The 18,466-nt window shown below is 64.4% G+C and overlaps 2 protein-coding genes across 2 annotated transcripts in view; one reads left to right on the plus strand and one right to left on the minus strand.

Annotated features, from left to right (window-relative positions):
* Window positions 1–15,041, plus strand: part of MUC5B (mucin 5B, oligomeric mucus/gel-forming) — a 28,879-nt gene extending 13,838 nt beyond the window's left edge. The window contains exons 29-47 of the mRNA XM_053202723.1: window positions 18–7,495; window positions 7,665–7,846; window positions 8,110–8,281; window positions 9,093–9,349; window positions 9,591–9,777; window positions 9,860–10,064; window positions 10,145–10,320; window positions 10,388–10,457; window positions 10,654–10,754; window positions 11,052–11,083; window positions 11,353–11,533; window positions 11,819–11,923; window positions 12,027–12,064; window positions 12,587–12,703; window positions 12,858–12,944; window positions 13,063–13,185; window positions 13,418–13,463; window positions 13,654–13,762; window positions 14,186–15,041. Coding sequence (XP_053058698.1) covers window positions 18–7,495; window positions 7,665–7,846; window positions 8,110–8,281; window positions 9,093–9,349; window positions 9,591–9,777; window positions 9,860–10,064; window positions 10,145–10,320; window positions 10,388–10,457; window positions 10,654–10,754; window positions 11,052–11,083; window positions 11,353–11,533; window positions 11,819–11,923; window positions 12,027–12,064; window positions 12,587–12,703; window positions 12,858–12,944; window positions 13,063–13,185; window positions 13,418–13,463; window positions 13,654–13,762; window positions 14,186–14,390 — 9,871 coding nt within the window. The 3' untranslated portion in view covers window positions 14,391–15,041. The remainder of the gene's footprint in view (window positions 1–17; window positions 7,496–7,664; window positions 7,847–8,109; window positions 8,282–9,092; window positions 9,350–9,590; window positions 9,778–9,859; window positions 10,065–10,144; window positions 10,321–10,387; window positions 10,458–10,653; window positions 10,755–11,051; window positions 11,084–11,352; window positions 11,534–11,818; window positions 11,924–12,026; window positions 12,065–12,586; window positions 12,704–12,857; window positions 12,945–13,062; window positions 13,186–13,417; window positions 13,464–13,653; window positions 13,763–14,185) is intronic.
* Window positions 1–18,465, minus strand: part of LOC113597868 (collagen alpha-1(I) chain-like) — a 45,256-nt gene extending 26,791 nt beyond the window's left edge. The window contains exons 1-2 of the transcript XR_008290209.1: window positions 16,185–18,465; window positions 15,694–15,756 (exon numbers count right to left, since the gene is read on the minus strand). The gene's annotated coding sequence lies outside the window, so the exon portion shown is untranslated. The remainder of the gene's footprint in view (window positions 1–15,693; window positions 15,757–16,184) is intronic.
* Between the last annotated feature and the right edge of the window lies 1 nt (window position 18,466).

Raw genomic sequence — 18,466 nt, forward strand, 5'->3', positions numbered from 1 at the left:
GGGCCCCCACCGTCCAGTCCACGCTGGCCCCCCACCGTCCAGTCCACGGGGGCCACAACCACGACAGGGACCCGGACACTAAGCTCCTCGGCCTCGGCCACCACCGCCTGTCAGCCCCGGTGTTGGTGGACAGAGTGGTTCGATGAGGACTACCCCAAGTCCGAGGAGGCCGGGGGGGACGTTGAGTCGTATGACAAGATCAGGAGGGCGGGAGGGGCCGTGTGCGAGCATCCGGAGGACATCGAGTGCCAGGCCAAGATCTTCCCCGGCAGGAGCCCCGCAGAGCTGGGCCAGCACGTGCACTGCGACCCCAGCTTCGGCCTGGTGTGCAGGAACGAGGAGCAGGCGGGCCTGTTCAAGATGTGCTACAACTACAGGATCCGTGTGCTCTGCTGCAGCCGCGACCACTGTGCAGGGCCCACCGCCACCGCCGCCACCACCGCCGGGCCGTGGACTCGGACGAGCCCGCGGGGGACCCCGTGGCGCCCCTCGACGGGACCCACCCTGGCGTCAGGGACGACACCCACCCATGTGGCTCCCACAGTCACAAGAGCAGCGGGCGCAACCGGCACCGGCACCATCAGCCCACCGTCCACAGAGACGACCACGCCAACGACAAAGACGTCGCCAGGAATCCCGGGAACCGGGCCCACCACCGGCCAGGGCACGACCGGCTGTCAGCCCCAGTGCGAGTGGACAGACTGGTTTGACGTGGACTTCCCGACCTCAGGGGTGGAGGGCGGGGACATGGAGACCTTCGACAACATCAGGGCTGCCGGGGGCAAGCTGTGCTGGGAGCCCAAGGACGTACAGTGCCGGGCAGAGAGCTACCCCGAGGTCAGCATCGACCAGATCGGGCAGGTGATCAGCTGCAGCCTGCAGACAGGGCTGGTCTGTAGGAACGCGGACCAGAAGGGCCAGTTCAACATGTGCTTCAACTATAACGTCCGGGCGCTCTGCTGCCAGCCCTCCCCCTACTGCCCCACCTCCGCGGCCCCCAGCACCAGCAGCACTGCCGCTGGGGCTGTGACGTCACCGGGACCAGGGGCCGCCACCAGAGCAGTAACCCGGTCCCAGGCCTCTTCCCCCAGGAACACCCCGATGGTTACTGTCCCCACCTCCCAGACAGGTCCCTCCTCCCCCGGGACCACCCAGACCCTTCCTCCTTTGTCTGGGACCACCCAGATTCTTCCTTCTTCCCCCAGGACCACCCAGATCACTCCTTCTTCTGGAACCACCTGGAGAGTCACTGTCCCCACCTCCCAGACAGTTCCTTCCTCCCCCTGGACCACCCAGACCCTTCCTCCGTTGTCTGGGAACATCCAGATCCTTCCTTCCTCCCAAAGGACCACCCAGAGGGTCTCTGTCCCCACCTCCCAGCCAGGTCCCTCCTCCCCTCGGACCACCCAGACCCTTTCTCCTTCTTCTGGGACGACCCAGATCCTTCCTTCCTCCCCCAGGACCACCCAGACCCTTCCCCCTTCTTCTGGGACCACCTGGAGGGTCAGTGTCCCCACCTCCCAGCCAGGTCCCTCCTCCCCCCAGACCACCCAGAGACTCTCTGTGGCCACCGGCCAGACGCTTCCTCCCTCTGCCAGGATCACAGAGAGGGTCTCCAGCCCCAGCCCCTCCTCCTCTACGGGCATCCCCACGACGACCAGCAAGCCCACCTCAGCCCACGCACCCACCACGGTCCCTGTGGTGACCTCCAGTGGGCGGGCCACCCCCTGGTCCCGGCCCAGCAGGCCCACCTCCAGGACCACGCCGCTCTCCACAGCCCCACAGTCCGCCTCCACCAGGCACACGCTGGCCCCCTCATCCTCCCCGGGCTGCAGGCCACGGTGCGCGTGGACAGACTGGTTCGACGAGGACTACCCCATACCGGGCCCCGACGGCGGGGACTTCGAGACCTTCGCGGTCTGGCGCTTGGCCGGGCACGTCTTCTGTGACCGGCCCCGGGACATCGAGTGCCGATCAGAGAAGGTGCCCGATGCGCCCCTGGAGGAGGTGGGGCAGGTGGTCCAGTGCAACGTGAGCTTTGGGCTGGTGTGCCGCAACCGCGAGCAGCCGGGGCCCCTGCCCTACTGTCACAACTTCCACGCGCGACTGCTCTGCTGTGAGGACTACAGCCACTGCGCCACCACCCCCGCCACCACCGCGGCCCCCTCCCTATCCCCGAAGACCTCCCGTACCTCGGCGATGCCCACCACCACGCCCACCACTGTCTCCCGCTCCCCGCCCGGCACCCGGGTCAGTGCGTCCCCGACGTGGCGCACCGAGACCTCGTCCGGCCTCCCCGGCACCGTGCCCAGCACCGCCGGGGCCACCTCCAGCACCAGGACCTCCCTACCGCCCCCCACGACCGAGGCCACCAGCTCCCCGCCGAGCACCGCCCTGGGCTCCTCCACAGTCGCCTCCACGGCCACGTCACCAGCAGTCGGGTCCACGGCCTGCGAGCCTCGCTGTGCCTGGACGGATTGGCTAGACGAGAGTTATCCGGTGCCAGGGGCCTCCGGTGGGGACTTTGAGACGTATGCCAACATCCGGGCGGCCGGCAAAGCCATCTGCAAGCGGCCCCTGGACCTGGAGTGTCGGGCCGAGCTGCTGCCCGACGTGCCCCTGCAGGAGCTGGGCCAGGTAGTGCAGTGCAGGCTGGGCGAGGGTCTGGTGTGCCACAATCGTGACCAGGTTGGCCGGTTCAAGATGTGCCTCAACTACCACATCCGCGTGCTCTGCTGTGACGACTACAGCCACTGTCCCAGCACCCTGGCCACCACTACGATGACCCCCCGGGCCACCAGCCCGGGTCCGACCCCCACACTGGCTGCCAGTACCACCGTCTGGTCCCCGACGACCCCCAGTCCTACAGCGCCCAGCACGGGCCACACCGCGGCCACCTCCCCGTGCCAGCCCGCCTGCCGCTGGACGGGCTGGCTGGACAGTGACCAGCCCCTGCCCGGCCGCTTCGGGGGCGACATTGAGACCTACTACCACATCCAGGACACGGGCGGCCAGCTCTGCGCGGATCCCGAGGCCATCGAGTGCCAGGCCGTCCTCTTCCCGGACGTGCCCTTGGAGCAGCTGGGCCAGGTGCTACGATGTGACGTCAACTACGGACTCATCTGCAGGAACAACCGGCAGAGAGGAGGCCAGACTTGCCTCAACTACCACATCCGCGTGCTCTGCTGTGACGACTACAGCCACTGTGCCAGCTCTGCGGTCCCTGAGCCCACCAGCAGCAGCAGCAGCACAGGACAAAAGGTTCCTGGGCCGCGGACGACGGCCACGCACCCCTCCTCCCCTGCCACCACCCGGAGGGTCACTGTCCCCACCACCCAGACCATTCCTCCTTCCTCTGTGACCACCCAGACCCTTCCTTCTTCCCCTGGGACCACCAAAACCCTTCCTCCTTCCTCTGGGACCACCCAGACCCTTTTTACCTCCCCTGGGACCACCCAGACCCTCCCTTCTTCCGGTGGGACCACCCAGACCCTTTTTACCTCCCCTGGGACCACCCAGACCCTTCCTTCTTCCCCTGGGACCACCAAAACCCTTCCTCCTTCCTCTGGGACCACCCAGACCCCTCCTCCTTCCTCTGGGACCACCCAGACCCTTCCTTCTTCCCCTGGGACCACGCAGACACTTCCTTCTTCCCCTGGGACCACCCAGAGCCTTTCTGTTTCCTCTGGGACCACCCAGATCCTTCCTTCCTCCCAAAGGACCACCCAGAGGGTCTCTGTCCCCACCTCCCAGCCAGGTCCCTCCTCCCCTCGGACCACCCAGACCCTTTCTCCTTCTTCTGGGATGACCCAGATCCTTCCTTCTTCCCCCAGGACCACCCAGGCCCCTCCTTCTTCTGGGACCACCTGGAGGGTCACTCTCCCCACCTCTCAGACAGGTCCTTCCTCCCCCAGGACCACCCAGACCCTTCCCCCTTCTTCTGGGACCACCTGGAGGGTCAGTGTCCCCACCTCCCAGCCAGGTCCCTCCTCCCCCCAGACCACCCAGAGACTCTCTGTGGCCACCGGCCAGACGCTTCCTCCCTCTGCCAGGATCACAGAGAGGGTCTCCAGCCCCAGCCCCTCCTCCTCTACGGGCATCCCCACGACGACCAGCAAGCCCACCTCAGCCCACGCACCCACCACGGTCCCTGTGGTGACCTCCAGTGGGCGGGCCACCCCCTGGTCCCGGCCCAGCAGGCCCACCTCCAGGACCACGCCGCTCTCCACAGCCCCACAGTCCGCCTCCACCAGGCACACGCTGGCCCCCTCATCCTCCCCGGGCTGCAGGCCACGGTGCGCGTGGACAGACTGGTTCGACGAGGACTACCCCATACCGGGCCCCGACGGCGGGGACTTCGAGACCTTCGCGGTCTGGCGCTTGGCCGGGCACGTCTTCTGTGACCGGCCCCGGGACATCGAGTGCCGATCAGAGAAGGTGCCCGATGCGCCCCTGGAGGAGGTGGGGCAGGTGGTCCAGTGCAACGTGAGCTTTGGGCTGCTGTGCCGCAACCGCGAGCAGCCGGGGCCCCTGCCCTACTGTCACAACTTCCACGCGCGACTGCTCTGCTGTGAGGACTACAGCCACTGCGCCACCACCCCCGCCACCACCGCGGCCCCCTCCCTATCCCCGAAGACCTCCCGTACCTCGGCGATGCCCACCACCACGCCCACCACTGTCTCCCGCTCCCCGCCCGGCACCCGGGTCAGTGCGTCCCCGACGTGGCGCACCGAGACCTCGTCCGGCCTCCCCGGCACCGTGCCCAGCACCGCCGGGGCCACCTCCAGCACCAGGACCTCCCTACCGCCCCCCACGACCGAGGCCACCAGCTCCCCGCTGAGCACCGCCCTGGGCTCCTCCACAGTCGCCTCCACGGCCACGTCACCAGCAGTCGGGTCCACGGCCTGCGAGCCTCGCTGTGCCTGGACGGATTGGCTAGACGAGAGTTATCCGGTGCCAGGGGCCTCCGGTGGGGACTTTGAGACGTATGCCAACATCCGGGCGGCCGGCAAAGCCATCTGCAAGCGGCCCCTGGACCTGGAGTGTCGGGCCGAGCTGCTGCCCGACGTGCCCCTGCAGGAGCTGGGCCAGGTAGTGCAGTGCAGGCTGGGCGAGGGTCTGGTGTGCCACAATCGTGACCAGGTTGGCCGGTTCAAGATGTGCCTCAACTACCACATCCGCGTGCTCTGCTGTGACGACTACAGCCACTGTCCCAGCACCCTGGCCACCACTACGATGACCCCCCGGGCCACCAGCCCGGGTCCGACCCCCACACTGGCTGCCAGTACCACCGTCTGGTCCCCGACGACCCCCAGTCCTACAGCGCCCAGCACGGGCCACACCGCGGCCACCTCCCCGTGCCAGCCCGCCTGCCGCTGGACGGGCTGGCTGGACAGTGACCAGCCCCTGCCCGGCCGCTTCGGGGGCGACATTGAGACCTACTACCACATCCAGGACACGGGCGGCCAGCTCTGCGCGGATCCCGAGGCCATCGAGTGCCAGGCCGTCCTCTTCCCGGACGTGCCCTTGGAGCAGCTGGGCCAGGTGCTACGATGTGACGTCAACTACGGACTCATCTGCAGGAACAACCGGCAGAGAGGAGGCCAGACTTGCCTCAACTACCACATCCGCGTGCTCTGCTGTGACGACTACAGCCACTGTGCCAGCTCTGCGGTCCCTGAGCCCACCAGCAGCAGCAGCAGCACAGGACAAAGGTCATCGCAGGTTCCTGGGCCGCGGACGACGGCCACGCACCCCTCCTCCCCTGCCACCACCCGGAGGGTCACTGTCCCCACCACCCAGACCGTTCCTCCTTCCTCTGTGACCACCCAGACCCTTCCTTCTTCCCCTGGGACCACCAAAACCCTTCCTCCTTCCTCTGGGACCACCCAGACCCTTTTTACCTCCCCTGGGACCACCCAGACCCTCCCTTCTTCCGGTGGGACCACCCAGACCCTTTTTACCTCCCCTGGGACCACCCAGACCCTTCCTTCTTCCCCTGGGACCACCAAAACCCTTCCTCCTTCCTCTGGGACCACCCAGACCCCTCCTCCTTCCTCTGGGACCACCCAGACCCTTCCTTCTTCCCCTGGGACCACCCAGACACTTCCTTCTTCCCCTGGGACCACCCAGACCCTTTTTACTTCCCCTGGGACCACCCAGAGCCTTTCTGTTTCCTCTGGGACCACCCAGATCCTTCCTTCCTCCCAAAGGACCACCCAGAGGGTCTCTGTCCCCACCTCCCAGCCAGGTCCCTCCTCCCCTCGGACCACCCAGACCCTTTCTCCTTCTTCTGGGACGACCCAGATCCTTCCTTCTTCCCCCAGGACCACCCAGGCCCCTCCTTCTTCTGGGACCACCTGGAGGGTCACTCTCCCCACCTCTCAGACAGGTCCTTCCTCCCCCAGGACCACCCAGACCCTTCCCCCTTCTTCTGGGACCACCTGGAGGGTCAGTGTCCCCACCTCCCAGCCAGGTCCCTCCTCCCCCCAGACCACCCAGAGACTCTCTGTGGCCACCGGCCAGACGCTTCCTCCCTCTGCCAGGATCACAGAGAGGGTCTCCAGCCCCAGCCCCTCCTCCTCTACGGGCATCCCCACGACGACCAGCAAGCCCACCTCAGCCCACGCACCCACCACGGTCCCTGTGGTGACCTCCAGTGGGCGGGCCACCCCCTGGTCCCGGCCCAGCAGGCCCACCTCCAGGACCACGCCGCTCTCCACAGCCCCACAGTCCGCCTCCACCAGGCACACGCTGGCCCCCTCATCCTCCCCGGGCTGCAGGCCACGGTGCGCGTGGACAGACTGGTTCGACGAGGACTACCCCATACCGGGCCCCGACGGCGGGGACTTCGAGACCTTCGCGGTCTGGCGCTTGGCCGGGCACGTCTTCTGTGACCGGCCCCGGGACATCGAGTGCCGATCAGAGAAGGTGCCCGATGCGCCCCTGGAGGAGGTGGGGCAGGTGGTCCAGTGCAACGTGAGCTTTGGGCTGCTGTGCCGCAACCGCGAGCAGCCGGGGCCCCTGCCCTACTGTCACAACTTCCACGCGCGACTGCTCTGCTGTGAGGACTACAGCCACTGCGCCACCACCCCCGCCACCACCGCGGCCCCCTCCCTATCCCCGAAGACCTCCCGTACCTCGGCGATGCCCACCACCACGCCCACCACTGTCTCCCGCTCCCCGCCCGGCACCCGGGTCAGTGCGTCCCCGACGTGGCGCACCGAGACCTCGTCCGGCCTCCCCGGCACCGTGCCCAGCACCGCCGGGGCCACCTCCAGCACCAGGACCACCCTACCGCCCCCCACGACCGAGGCCACCAGCTCCCCGCCGAGCACCGCCCCGGGCCCCTCCCCGGCTGCCTCCACGTCCCTGCCTGTCATGGTGTGGACCTCATCCACCTCCGTGGTCACCACCCCAAGGCCCCCAGCATCCAGCAGCACACACTTCACCACCGGCTGCCTCTGCCGGGCATACGGGCAGCTCTTCTCTCCCGGTGAGTGAGGAAGCCCCTGGTTCCTTCCAACTGTCCACCCAGGGCACTCAGACCCTGGGTCTCTGGGGCCCCTCCGTGTGCCTCCTGTGACTCAGGTGGTGCCGTCCAAGCCCCACCTTCTCCTGCGCTAAACTTGGCGTGATCCCCTTGGTGATTTTCTCCTCTACAGGGGATGTGGTCTACAACAAGACGGACAGTGCGGGCTGCCACTTCTCTGCCATCTGCAACCAGCGCTGTGACATTGACCGCTTCCAGAGCACCTGCCCCACCTCCTCACCCCCAGCATCCTCAGCCCCCCTGTCCCCCTCCTCTGCAGCTCCTCCCTGCGACCTCCTTGTCCCTCCCCGACAGGTGCGCTTCCTGCCTGTGCTTCCTTTTTTTGCTGTGTGCCTGGGGTTGGGCAACCAACTGGGGGCTGAGCCCTGCCCTGCTTGGGGCTGTGGGTGACCCCCGCTCACCCCTCCACGGGTAGTGCCGGAGGAAGGCGCCAAGGATTGGGGCTGGCCCAGGACACAGGGCCTGCCCTGGGCAATGAGGGACCTGAGGCTGTGGCAGGGCCACGTAGCAGGTCTCGTAGCCCCCAGCCAGTGAGCACCGTACCCTCTGTCTCCCAGGTGAACGAGTCCTGGACCCTGCCGGACTGCACGGTGGCCCGGTGTGAAGGCAACAACCGCATGGTGCTTCTGGAGCGGAAGTCAGCGGCCAGTGTGAGCTGCGTGAATGGGCATCGGCCAGTCAGAGTGTGGCAGGGGAGCGAGCCGTGTGACTTCCGTTTTGAGTGCGAGTGTAAGCTGGGTGGGGCCGGGGGGTGTGCAGGGAGCCCCCCACATGGAAGGGAGCAGCAGCCGCGCCGTTGTCCCCGGGGTTTCTGGGCGTCTTTCATGGAGCTGCCGTCTGGGAGCACTTCTGGCCTGGGCCCTGGACGCCTGGACAGCAGGTTCCGGGAGAAGTGAGGACCGCACACTGGGTCACAACACCAGGAATGCCTGAGGCTGCAGGGAGGGCCCTCCCTGCCTTGTCAGCTTTGGGGGCTCCAGGCATCCCTAGGCTTGTGGCCACGGGCCTCCAGCCGTGGCTCGGCCTTCCTGTGGCCACTCCTTTCTTTACAAGGACACGTATCACTGGGCTAGAGTGACCCTGGTAATCCGGGATGGTATCCTCTAGATACTTAACGTAATTACTGACATGAAGACCCTTTCCCCAAATAAGTGTCCATTCTCAGGCTCTGGGGACATGTCCTTATCCTTCAGGGCCACCATCCAGCCTACTCGCCCATTTTATAAAAAAGGCAGCCGAGGGGCGCCTGCGGGGCTCAGTCGGTTGAGCGTCCGACTTCGGCTCAGGTCATGATCTCGCGGTTTGTGAGTTCGAGCCCCGCGTCGGGCTCTGTGCTGAACATCTCAGAGCCTGGAGCCTGCTTCGGATTCTGTGTCTCTCCCTCTCTCTGCCCCTCCCCTGCTCAGGTTCTGTCTCTCTCTGTCAATAATAAATAAACATTAAAAAAAAAATTTAAAAAAGAGGCAGCCAAGGCCCAGGGCAGTTGAGTGGCTCCCCCAGGTGGCACTTTTGGGGTGAGGGGACTGCCCATGTCCCGCAGGCTTGTGCAGTGGCTGGGGTAACTCTCACTACAACACCTTTGACGGCACCTCCTACTCCTTCGTGGACAACTGCACCCACGTGCTCATGCGGGAGATCCGTCCGCGCCACGGGAACCTCAGCATCTACATGCACAACTACTACTGTGGGGCCACCTCAGCCACTGCCCAGTGTCCCCGCGCCCTCAGCACCCGCTATAAGTCCACGGAGGTCATCCTCACCACCAGCACCGGCGCCAACGGGCAGGAGGAGCCCCTGGTGAGTGGCCCTGCCCTGCATCACCGGGGAAGGCCTGCAGGCCTGGAGGTCAGCCCCCGGAGGGGCCTCTGGAAGGGCAAAGGGCCTGCCATGACGCCCCGGGGGCCCGAGCGCAGCCAGCTGGGACTCCCCCCAAGGACTTGGGGCCCCAGCACCCGGGAGGGAGAGCCTCCAAGGCAGGCCCTGCCGCCCCACCACCCGATCATGGATCCCCCACCCCGACCCCCTGATATGTCCTCAGATATTGTTTGACCGAAAGCAAGTGAGCCCGGGCTTTGCAAAGAATGGCGTGAGCGTGTCCGTGACAGGCACCACCACGATGGGCATCGACATTCCTGCCCTTAATGTCAGCATCAGCTTCGACGGGCACGTCTTCCAGGTCCGGCTGCCCTACACCCACTTCAGCCACAACACGGAGGGCCAGTGCGGTGAGTGGGGGCCACAGCCGCCTCAGCGCAGGTGGGGGGAGGGGCAAGGCAAGACCGTGACCCTGCTGCCCCACCTCCCCAGGCACCTGCACCAACAGCCAGACAGACGACTGCCGCCAGCCAGACGGCACCACCGCCCCCACCTGCCAAGACATGGCCCATACCTGGCTGGTCAGGGAGAGCAGCAGGGAGGACTGTGGGGCACCCACCCCCCAGCCCCCGGTCCCCGCCACGCCCACCTCCTCCCCATGCCCCCCAGCACCTCTCTGTGAGCTGTTGCTGAGCCCGTGAGTCTCTCCTCTGGGTTTGGTGGTCCTGGGACAGTGACCTGCTCTCTGCCCTGGCCTCTGACCGCCCCTGCCCACAGGGTCTTCGCAGAGTGCCACGGCCTCATCCCGCCGGGCCCGTTCTTCAGCTCCTGCATCAGTGATGGCTGCCAAGCCGACCGCCAGGCGCCCTGCAAGAGCCTGGAGGCCTACGCAGCGCTCTGCCGTGCCCAGGGCGTGTGCAGCAGCTGGCGTGACGCCACCGGCGGGCTGTGCAGTGAGTCGGGGCGGCCCCTGGGGGCTCTGGCCTCCTTGGCCCACCTGACACCTGTCTCTGTCCCCAGACTTCACCTGTCCGTCCGGCAAGGTGTACCAGCCGTGTGGCCCCGCACAGCCCGTGTCCTGCGACTCCAGGTAAAGCCTGCCTGCGAGGTCCGGGGGCACCAAAGGGCCTGGGGCTCCCTTCCCCCACCCCGATCTCTGAGCCTTCGCTTCCGAGTGGCCCCGGGCAGCTGGCCAACCCCAGCAGCCTGCCCTGCCCTCGGCCCTCACCCCTAGGACTGCACTCACGTGGATCGAGGGTCCTAGGAATGCCCTCCTGTCCTTGCAGGCGCCAGAGCAAGGTGGGCAAGGGGCTGGCGGAAGGCTGCTTCTGCCCGGATGGACACACCCTCTTCAACACGCACACAAACGTCTGCGTGCGCGAGTGCGGTAAGCACCCGCCTCGGCTGCCCTGACCTGAGCTACAGGGCTGCAGGGGGAGCTCTGGGGTGGGAAGACGCCAGTCCAGGACCGTCCCTCCTGGGTGCTCCCTCCACAGAGGGCGCAGTATGGCCGTGACACCGAGTTCCCCAGGGAATTGTGTCCCCAGCGGGAAGAAGAGGCCTCTGCTGGGGGGGGGGGGGGCAGCCAGGCCCGCAAAGACATGTCCCAGGGCCTGTGGTCTCTGCCCACTGGGTCTGGAACCCAGCACCCCCAGTGATCTTCCCCTTCCTTCTCCCCTTGCAGGCTGTGTGGGACCAGACGGGTTTCCCAAATCTGTGAGTATTCTGCCCCCCAGCTACCTGCCCCCTTGCCTGAGCAATGGGACGGAAAGCCCCATCTCAGGGCACCCTGCTCTGCCCGGGCAGCCCTGTGGGGGGCTGGCGTGGGGTGCCCCGGTGTGCGACACATCCCTGTCACCCGGGCTGCTGCAGAGACAGCAGCTTGAGCGGGAAGCCAAAGGCTGGCATGACCACACTGAGGGCTGCAGCCCAAGGGCCAGGGCACCGTCTGGGAGTCTCCAGGGACCCTGACTGGTCTCTTCCAGCCCGGGGAGCGGTGGGTCAGCAACTGCCAGGACTGCGTGTGTCACGAGGGCTCCCTGTCGGTGCGGTGCACGCCCGTGCTGTGCGAAGCCCGGGACCGGCCCCTGCAGTGCAGCCGGGCGGGCCTGGTGACTGTGACCAGGCCTGTGGCTGACAAGCCGTGCTGCCTGGAGACGCTGTGCGGTGAGCCCCGTGCCCCCATTGGCCACAGGGTGAGGAGGGCCGAGGAGGGGGCCAGTTGGTGGGCCAGTTGGTGGGCCTCTTGGTGCTTCATTTTTCTACCTAAAATGAGGCTGGTGGCTTCTGGTGTGGCTGGGTACAGCGAGGGGATCCAGCAGGAACCCAGAAGATTCAACCCCCAGGAAAAAAATACGACTGTTGCAAGAAACTCCCCTAGACTGTGAGCTGGCACAGCCAGAAAAGGGGAGCTGCAGGGGTGCCCCTGACAGCGCCCCGACTCTCCCACAGTCTGCAACACGACCACCTGCCCCCAGAGCCCACCCAAATGTGTGCCGGGAGAGGAGCTGGTGGCCACCCAGGAGGAGGGCGACTGCTGCCCCACCTTCAGCTGCCGTGAGCTGTGCTGGGGATTCTCTGGGGTGGGGCTCGGGCGGCGGAGGGTGAGCGCTTTCCCCCTAGCACCTGGGCAGGTGCTCAGCCCTCCCTTTCCTTCCAGGACCTAAGCTGTGCACCTACAATGGCACTGCCTATGGGGTAAGGGCTCTGCTGAGCCAGGGGGCAGTGGGTGGGGCCCTGGGCTCCGCACCTCGGCTAGGGGACCTCCACCCCTCGTCTGGACAGGCCCAGCCCTGCCTGCAGCCTCCTGCTTGAGAGCAGATAAGCACGGGGCTCTGGGTCCTGTAGAGCCTGGTGGAGACATGAAGGAGGGGGACACAGGCGTGGCACTGTCTGCCGAGGGCCTGGGAGGGCCACGGGCTGAATGCCTGCCTCTGAGAGCTTAGGTTCAGGGTCTCCCAGGAGCCTCCTCACAGCAAGAGGGCTGGCGTAGGACCATGCCCTCCCAGCCCCCTCCAGCCTGCCTGCCTTCCCTGCCTCTGCCCCGGTCTATGCTCAGCCAGGGGGTACATGCAGAATTCTATGTGAAGAACAAAGAAACCACTTTCTGTAGGCCTTCCCTTCCTGCCGCCCAGCCAGCAGCAAGGAAGGGTCTTGGCCCCGGTCCTGTGCCCCTACCAGTGCCCTCAATGTTGCCTCCCCTCACCCCAACCACTGCAGATCGGTGCAACCTTCCCAGCGGTCACTCCCTGCCACACATGCACCTGCCTGTCCGTGGACACCCAGCACCCAACGGTGCAGTGTAAGGAGGACAACTGTAGCACCACCTGCCCCCAGGTACACCCTCCTGGGCAGACGCCGGTAGTGCCTGCCTGGTGGCAGCCCTGGGCAGGTTGCTAAGGAGGTCGCTGGGCCCTTAGGGTATGGATGGGGTTCAGGAGGGCTGGGGAGGGGGGCTGGGGGTGAGGATGTAACCATCCCTGTCCCTCAGGGCTTCCAGTACCAGAAGGTGGAGGGACAGTGCTGTGGGGAGTGCGTGCAGACAGCGTGTCTCACGCCGGACGGCCGGCTGGTCCAGGTAAGAGGGGGTTCGGTCTCCGCCCCCCCGCCAGGGGAGACTTCCCTTCAGCCCTTCTCAGCCCACCAGATAATTCATTGCCCTGTGGGCCTCCACCCTCCCCATCGCATTTCTGCAGCCCAACGAGACCTGGGTCAGCAGCCTCGTGGACAACTGCACAGAGTACCGCTGCGACGCCAAGAACGGGCTCCACGTGCTCACCCTGAGGCCGCTGCCTTGCCTGGACCCGTCCAGCTGCAAGGTGTGTGTCCCGGGGCCGCCCGCGTCCTGGAGATCCCTCCCGAGGGCCCCGCCCACGCCCGTCCCCGGAGGCCACGCCCCACCAGGGCCACGCCCACCCGGTTCCCCACGCCCCACCCCTGGGAAGCCCGCCCACGCTCGGCCCCATTGGCCCCGCCCGCGCTCCTACTCCTGGGAGTTCCTGCCCAGCCCCCAGCCCCCCCCACCCCGCTCTGTCTCCCCAACCCCTGCAGGGCATCCTCAGGAAAACTGGCTGCTGCTACTCCTGTGAGGAAGTGGGTAAGCTGAGGCCCGCCTACCTGCCCCCACCCTCCAGCCCCTCCCAGTCTCTATGCACTGATTTCTGCCCCAAGCTGCCTCTAGCCCCAGGACCCCACCCCGAGCGCGGGGCTCCCGAGGGTGGGAGGAGCGGCCCAGGTCAGGGGAGAGCCCTTCCCGCACCTCCACCGCCCTTCCTCCCTCCGCCCAGACTCCTGCCAAGTCCGGGTCAACAGGACGGTCCTGAGACACCAGGGCTGCGCCACCCAGGCCCCGGTCAACGTCACCTTCTGCGAGGGCTCGTGCCCAGGAGTGTCCAAGTGAGCGAGGCCGGCGCCCCTCCCAAGGGCCCCCTCCCCGCCTCAGACCGCCCTGGCTTCTGCCAGGTGGAGCAAGTAGGCCCAGAGAGCAGAAGGAAGGATGTGACGTTGGCTCAAGACCCGGGGGTGGGGGGGGGTGGGGGGGTGGGGGGTGGTTCCTGGAGGGAGGAGGGTTTTGTCCCGATCAGCTAGTTTGATGAGCTGGTTCCAAGAAGGGAGGGGGCCTGACCAGAGAAGATCAGAGCTCGGTGACCCTGAGCACTGTCCCAGGTCAGGTCAGAGAAGCCCCCGCTGCTCCGAGGACAAGCTCAGGGCTGCCCGTGAGTGGGCGGGAGCCATCCTCTCCAGGCCCCAGAGAAAGCAAGAGCTGGGTGGCTGGGGCTGGACGAGGCGGGTCCTGAGGGTAGCCACTCAAATCTGCAGGTTCTCCATGGAGGCCCAGGCCATGCAGCGTCAGTGCACCTGCTGCCAGGAGACAAGGGTTCACGAGCAGGTGGTGACCATGCAGTGTCCCGATGGGACAGCGGTCCAGCACACCTACACCCACGTGGACGAGTGCAGCTGTGCTGCGTCCTGCGTCCCTGCTCCCGAGGCTCCCGAGGACAGCACCCCCATCTTCTCGATCTAGGGGTCCACCACTGGCTGTTGCCATTGTGACCCCATCCCACAAGCTCCCTCCCTCCCCCTCCGGAGCCAGAACACTCACTACCCAACCGCGGACAGCCGGGCCAGCCTGCTGCAGGAGTCCGAGCACACCCTCCACCCGTGCCCTCGCGACACCTGCGCCCTGGAGGTGGTGGTGCCATGACGGCCTGCCTGAGGGGGGCTCCAGGAGGGGGCCTTGCCCTCGGAGCCACTTCAGCACGTCTTGGCCACCTGCCTGGCCATCAGGGCCGACCCCTCATTTGAGACACAAGCGCCTGCTCCGTCCGGACTCGCCCCCTTCTTGGTGTCAGAGGTGTGCCCCATAGCAAAGTGCGCATCAGCTGCCATGCTGCTCCCCGCACTGTGGGCCTGAGTGCCCCCCTCCTGCCCCCCGCTGCTCCTCAAAGCCCCGGGGAACAGATTCCTGCTGGCCACCTCCTGCAGCAGAATTCAGGCTGAGGCCCGTCCAGGCAAGGCCAGGCCGGCAGCCTCCAGGGAGCGGTGCCAGGCAGGCCCATGTCTGGACCCAGGCGTGGGGTTACCATGGCCGACAGGAGGGCCCCGGGCAGGGGTGGGGGGCGTCGGAGCTCCCTCTGCTCACTCCGCCCCGATCTTGCAAATAAACGCTGAGCATTGTGTACATGTCTTGGCCCTGGAGTCTTTTCCGCCAACTGAGTGCCCCCCTCCGTGTGTCTGTGGGCCAGGCAGGGCCCCTCAGGCTGTATAGCACCCCCAGGGCTCATGCCGGACCCGCTGGGAGGGACAGGTGGGTGAGGGGCAAGGAGGCCCCTCGGGGTCAGTCTTGGGCTGTGGGGAATTGGCTGGGGCCAGGCGTGAGTCATCATTTCAAACACACGGGATGTATAAGGAGACTGTTTCACTGGTGTCGGAAGACTGGAAAACCCGCTGGCAGCGTGGACGCAGCCCAGGGCCGTGTCAGCGCAGGCAGTAGCTGCCTCGTGGGCTGGGTGCACACGGAAGAGGGGTGCTCCATGCTGCCCAGACCCCAAGGCAGCTGCTGGTTGCTGCAGGGCCTGGCCCCGGCCCGGGTCTCACTCGGTGTGTTTTCTTCAAGGCACCTGCCCCACCTCGACTTGCTCTACGAGGGCCCTTCTTTTCTCATCTCACCAGGGAGGCGGGGGCAGGGGGCAGGGATCTCTGCCTTCTTTTCTGCCGCTCTACCCAGAGAGCTCCACGTGCACATGGTGGGTGTGGGAAGGATGGGGGAGCAGGTGGGGGCGCAGACAGGAGACGTGCTAACCAGACACAGAAGGCGCCCCACTTACCTGGGCCAGAAGGACGAGAAAGACCCCCAAGTGGGCAGAGCTGGTTTCAGGGGGTACTGCCACCTGGGGAGGCAAAGGACGCTGCTGGTGGGGGCTGAGTGGGAGGGTCTCTCCCCCTCCCTGAGTCACATGACCTGCCTCTGCACTCAGTGTGGCGCCCATGCCCCCACCCCCACCCCCCACGCCAGGGGAAGGTGGGGCTGGGGGCCCAGGGAGAAGGGCCTGGGCTCTCTTAAGGCCACTGCTGTCCTTTCCTACGATCTCAAGAGGTCCATCCAGGGCAGGTCACCCTGGGCCCTGGCCGGCCGGAGACGGCTCGTGCAGCAAATGAGGCCTGCTGCCCACTCTTGGGACCAACTTCTGAAAGCTTACCCTGAACTTCTGGTCTGATTTCCTGAGTCTTTGTTAACCCCCGTGCAAAACAACAGCATTCCTTAAACGCCTGTCATTCCCACAGTACACTCTCTTCCTTAAATAGATGTACTTCTTACCTAATTTAAACATGTTCCTAAGGGACCGGGAACATGAGCATCTCTTGCCGTGGACAAGAGCTCGTGTCCATGAAGTGCAGCTCCTGCGGGGTGGCACCCGATGAGCGTGAGCCATTATTTCTCCCGCTTTACAGGTGGGGACACTGAGGCACGCAGCAATGGAAACACTCGCTTCAGTAAGGGTGAAAGCCAGGCTCCGTCCAGGAGATCTGACTCCAGAGTCCACACCGTCAGCCACAGGGCTCCACCGTGGCCCTGGAGGAGGTAGCTATAAAAACCAACACGGCGCATAAAGACAAAACACTGTTGCTTAAACTTTAAATATTTTTGAAAAGGGATTTCTGGTTTCCAGATGGAAAAGTGGGCACGTCTTCCCCCACAGACAGAAAAACCACGACAGAGATAGAAAGACATTTTAAAATAGAAGAGCTGAAAACAAGAAAGTGAAACCGACAGACGTCCTGGACAAAAGGTTTTGGGGGACGCACCGTGGTGAGAGGGGGCCATGGCCACAGGGCAGTACTTGGACAGACATGTGATGACGATGACCTTTCCGAAGTGAAGGCACTCAGGGAGTGCCGGGAACGGGAAAGGACAGGCCAGGTGGTGAGGTCTGAGGGTCCCGAGGCAAAGAGAAAAGCTCAGAGCTGCCGGAAGGACAAGACCGCGTGCTCGCCCCCCAGGGAGACCGGGACCAGCACCGGGAACAGCACGACGGAAACTGCCTTTGAACGCTGGACTCCACACGCGAGTAAACTCTCATTTAAAAGCGATAATGAAAACACGGCATTTTCAACAAGCCGGGACCCGGAAGGCTGGCATCTCACCAGGCCCCATGTGGGACCTAACCAACAGGCAGAGAAACCACACCACACCGTCGCCTCTCAGAAACCCACACACGGGACGCACGAGTTCACAATTTTAATGCGTCAAAGTCGCCAGTATCTTTTTTCAGGCTGGTGCTTCTTGGCCCTATTTCACGCAACTTTCCCCGCCTTGGGATCAGAAATATGGTCTCCTGGATTATTTTCTAGAAGCGTGACAATTTTGCCTCCCACCTAAAAAATTTTTTAAGCTGGGATGAAATATACATAACATGAAATTTACCATCTTAACCATTTTTGAGTACACAGTTGGGTGGTATGAAATACACTCGCCCGTCCCTCATCCCCACCATCCATCCCCACGATCCTTTTAACCTTGTAGGAACCGAGAGACCCTATACCCAGGAGGCAGTAGCTCTCCACTGGCCCTGCCCCCCGCCCCAGGCAACCGCCGTCTACCCTCTGTCTCTACGGCTTCCGCGACACCAGGTAACTCACACGGGTAGAATCCCACAGTACTTGCCTTCTCGCGACTGGCCTATTCACCGAGTGTCCGTCCTGCAGTTTCAGCCATGATGTCGCAGGTGTCAGCGTCTCCCTTCTTCTATGACTGAGCACCATTCCGCTGTGTGTACGTATCAGATTTTGTTTATCCGTGGCCGCGTGGGTGGCTTCCACGTTTTAGCTGCTGTGGAGAATGTGGCTGGGACGTGGGTGTCTCCTCAGGACCCTGCTTTCACCTCCTTTGGGCTACACTCAGAGGTCAGATTGTTGGATCGTGTGGCAGCTCTAATTTCAATTTTCTCCGGGACTGCCATACTGTTTTCCACGGCGACTGAGCAAATTTACGTTCCCAGTAACGTACGAGGTGTGGGGGTGCCGATTTTTCCACATCACCTTGCTTGCTACTGTCACTAAATCCTAGCCGTCCTGGTGGATATGAACCAGTATCCCACGGTGGTTTTAACTTCGTTTTCCTGCCAACTGGCGATGTGGAGCATCTTTTCGTGTGTTTGTTGGCTACCTGTATGTCATCTTTGGAGAAATGTTTATTCCTTTGCCCCCTTGTTTTTAATTGGATCGCTAGGACTTTTTTGTTGTTGACTTCAAGAAGTTCTCTGTATTTTCTGGATTTTAATCCTTTGTCAGATGTATCGTTTGCATATATGTTCACCCATCATGTGCACGGACTTTTACTCTGTGGATAGTGTCTTTGGGTGCACAAAATTAAAAAAAAAATTTTTTTAAATGTTTATTTCTGAGACAGAGAGAGACAGAGCATGAGTGGGGGAGGGGCAGAGAGAGAGGGGGACACAGAATCCGAAGCAGGCTCCAGGCTCTGAGCTGTCAGCACAGAGCCCGACGCGGGGCTCAAACTCACAAACTGTGAGATCGTGACCTGAGCCGAAGTCGGTCGCTCAACCGACTGAGCCACCCAGGCGCCCCTTTAATGTTTAT

Source organism: Acinonyx jubatus, chromosome D1 (genome assembly GCF_027475565.1).
Source record: "Acinonyx jubatus isolate Ajub_Pintada_27869175 chromosome D1, VMU_Ajub_asm_v1.0, whole genome shotgun sequence".
NCBI classification, from domain to species: Eukaryota; Metazoa; Chordata; class Mammalia; order Carnivora; family Felidae; genus Acinonyx; species Acinonyx jubatus.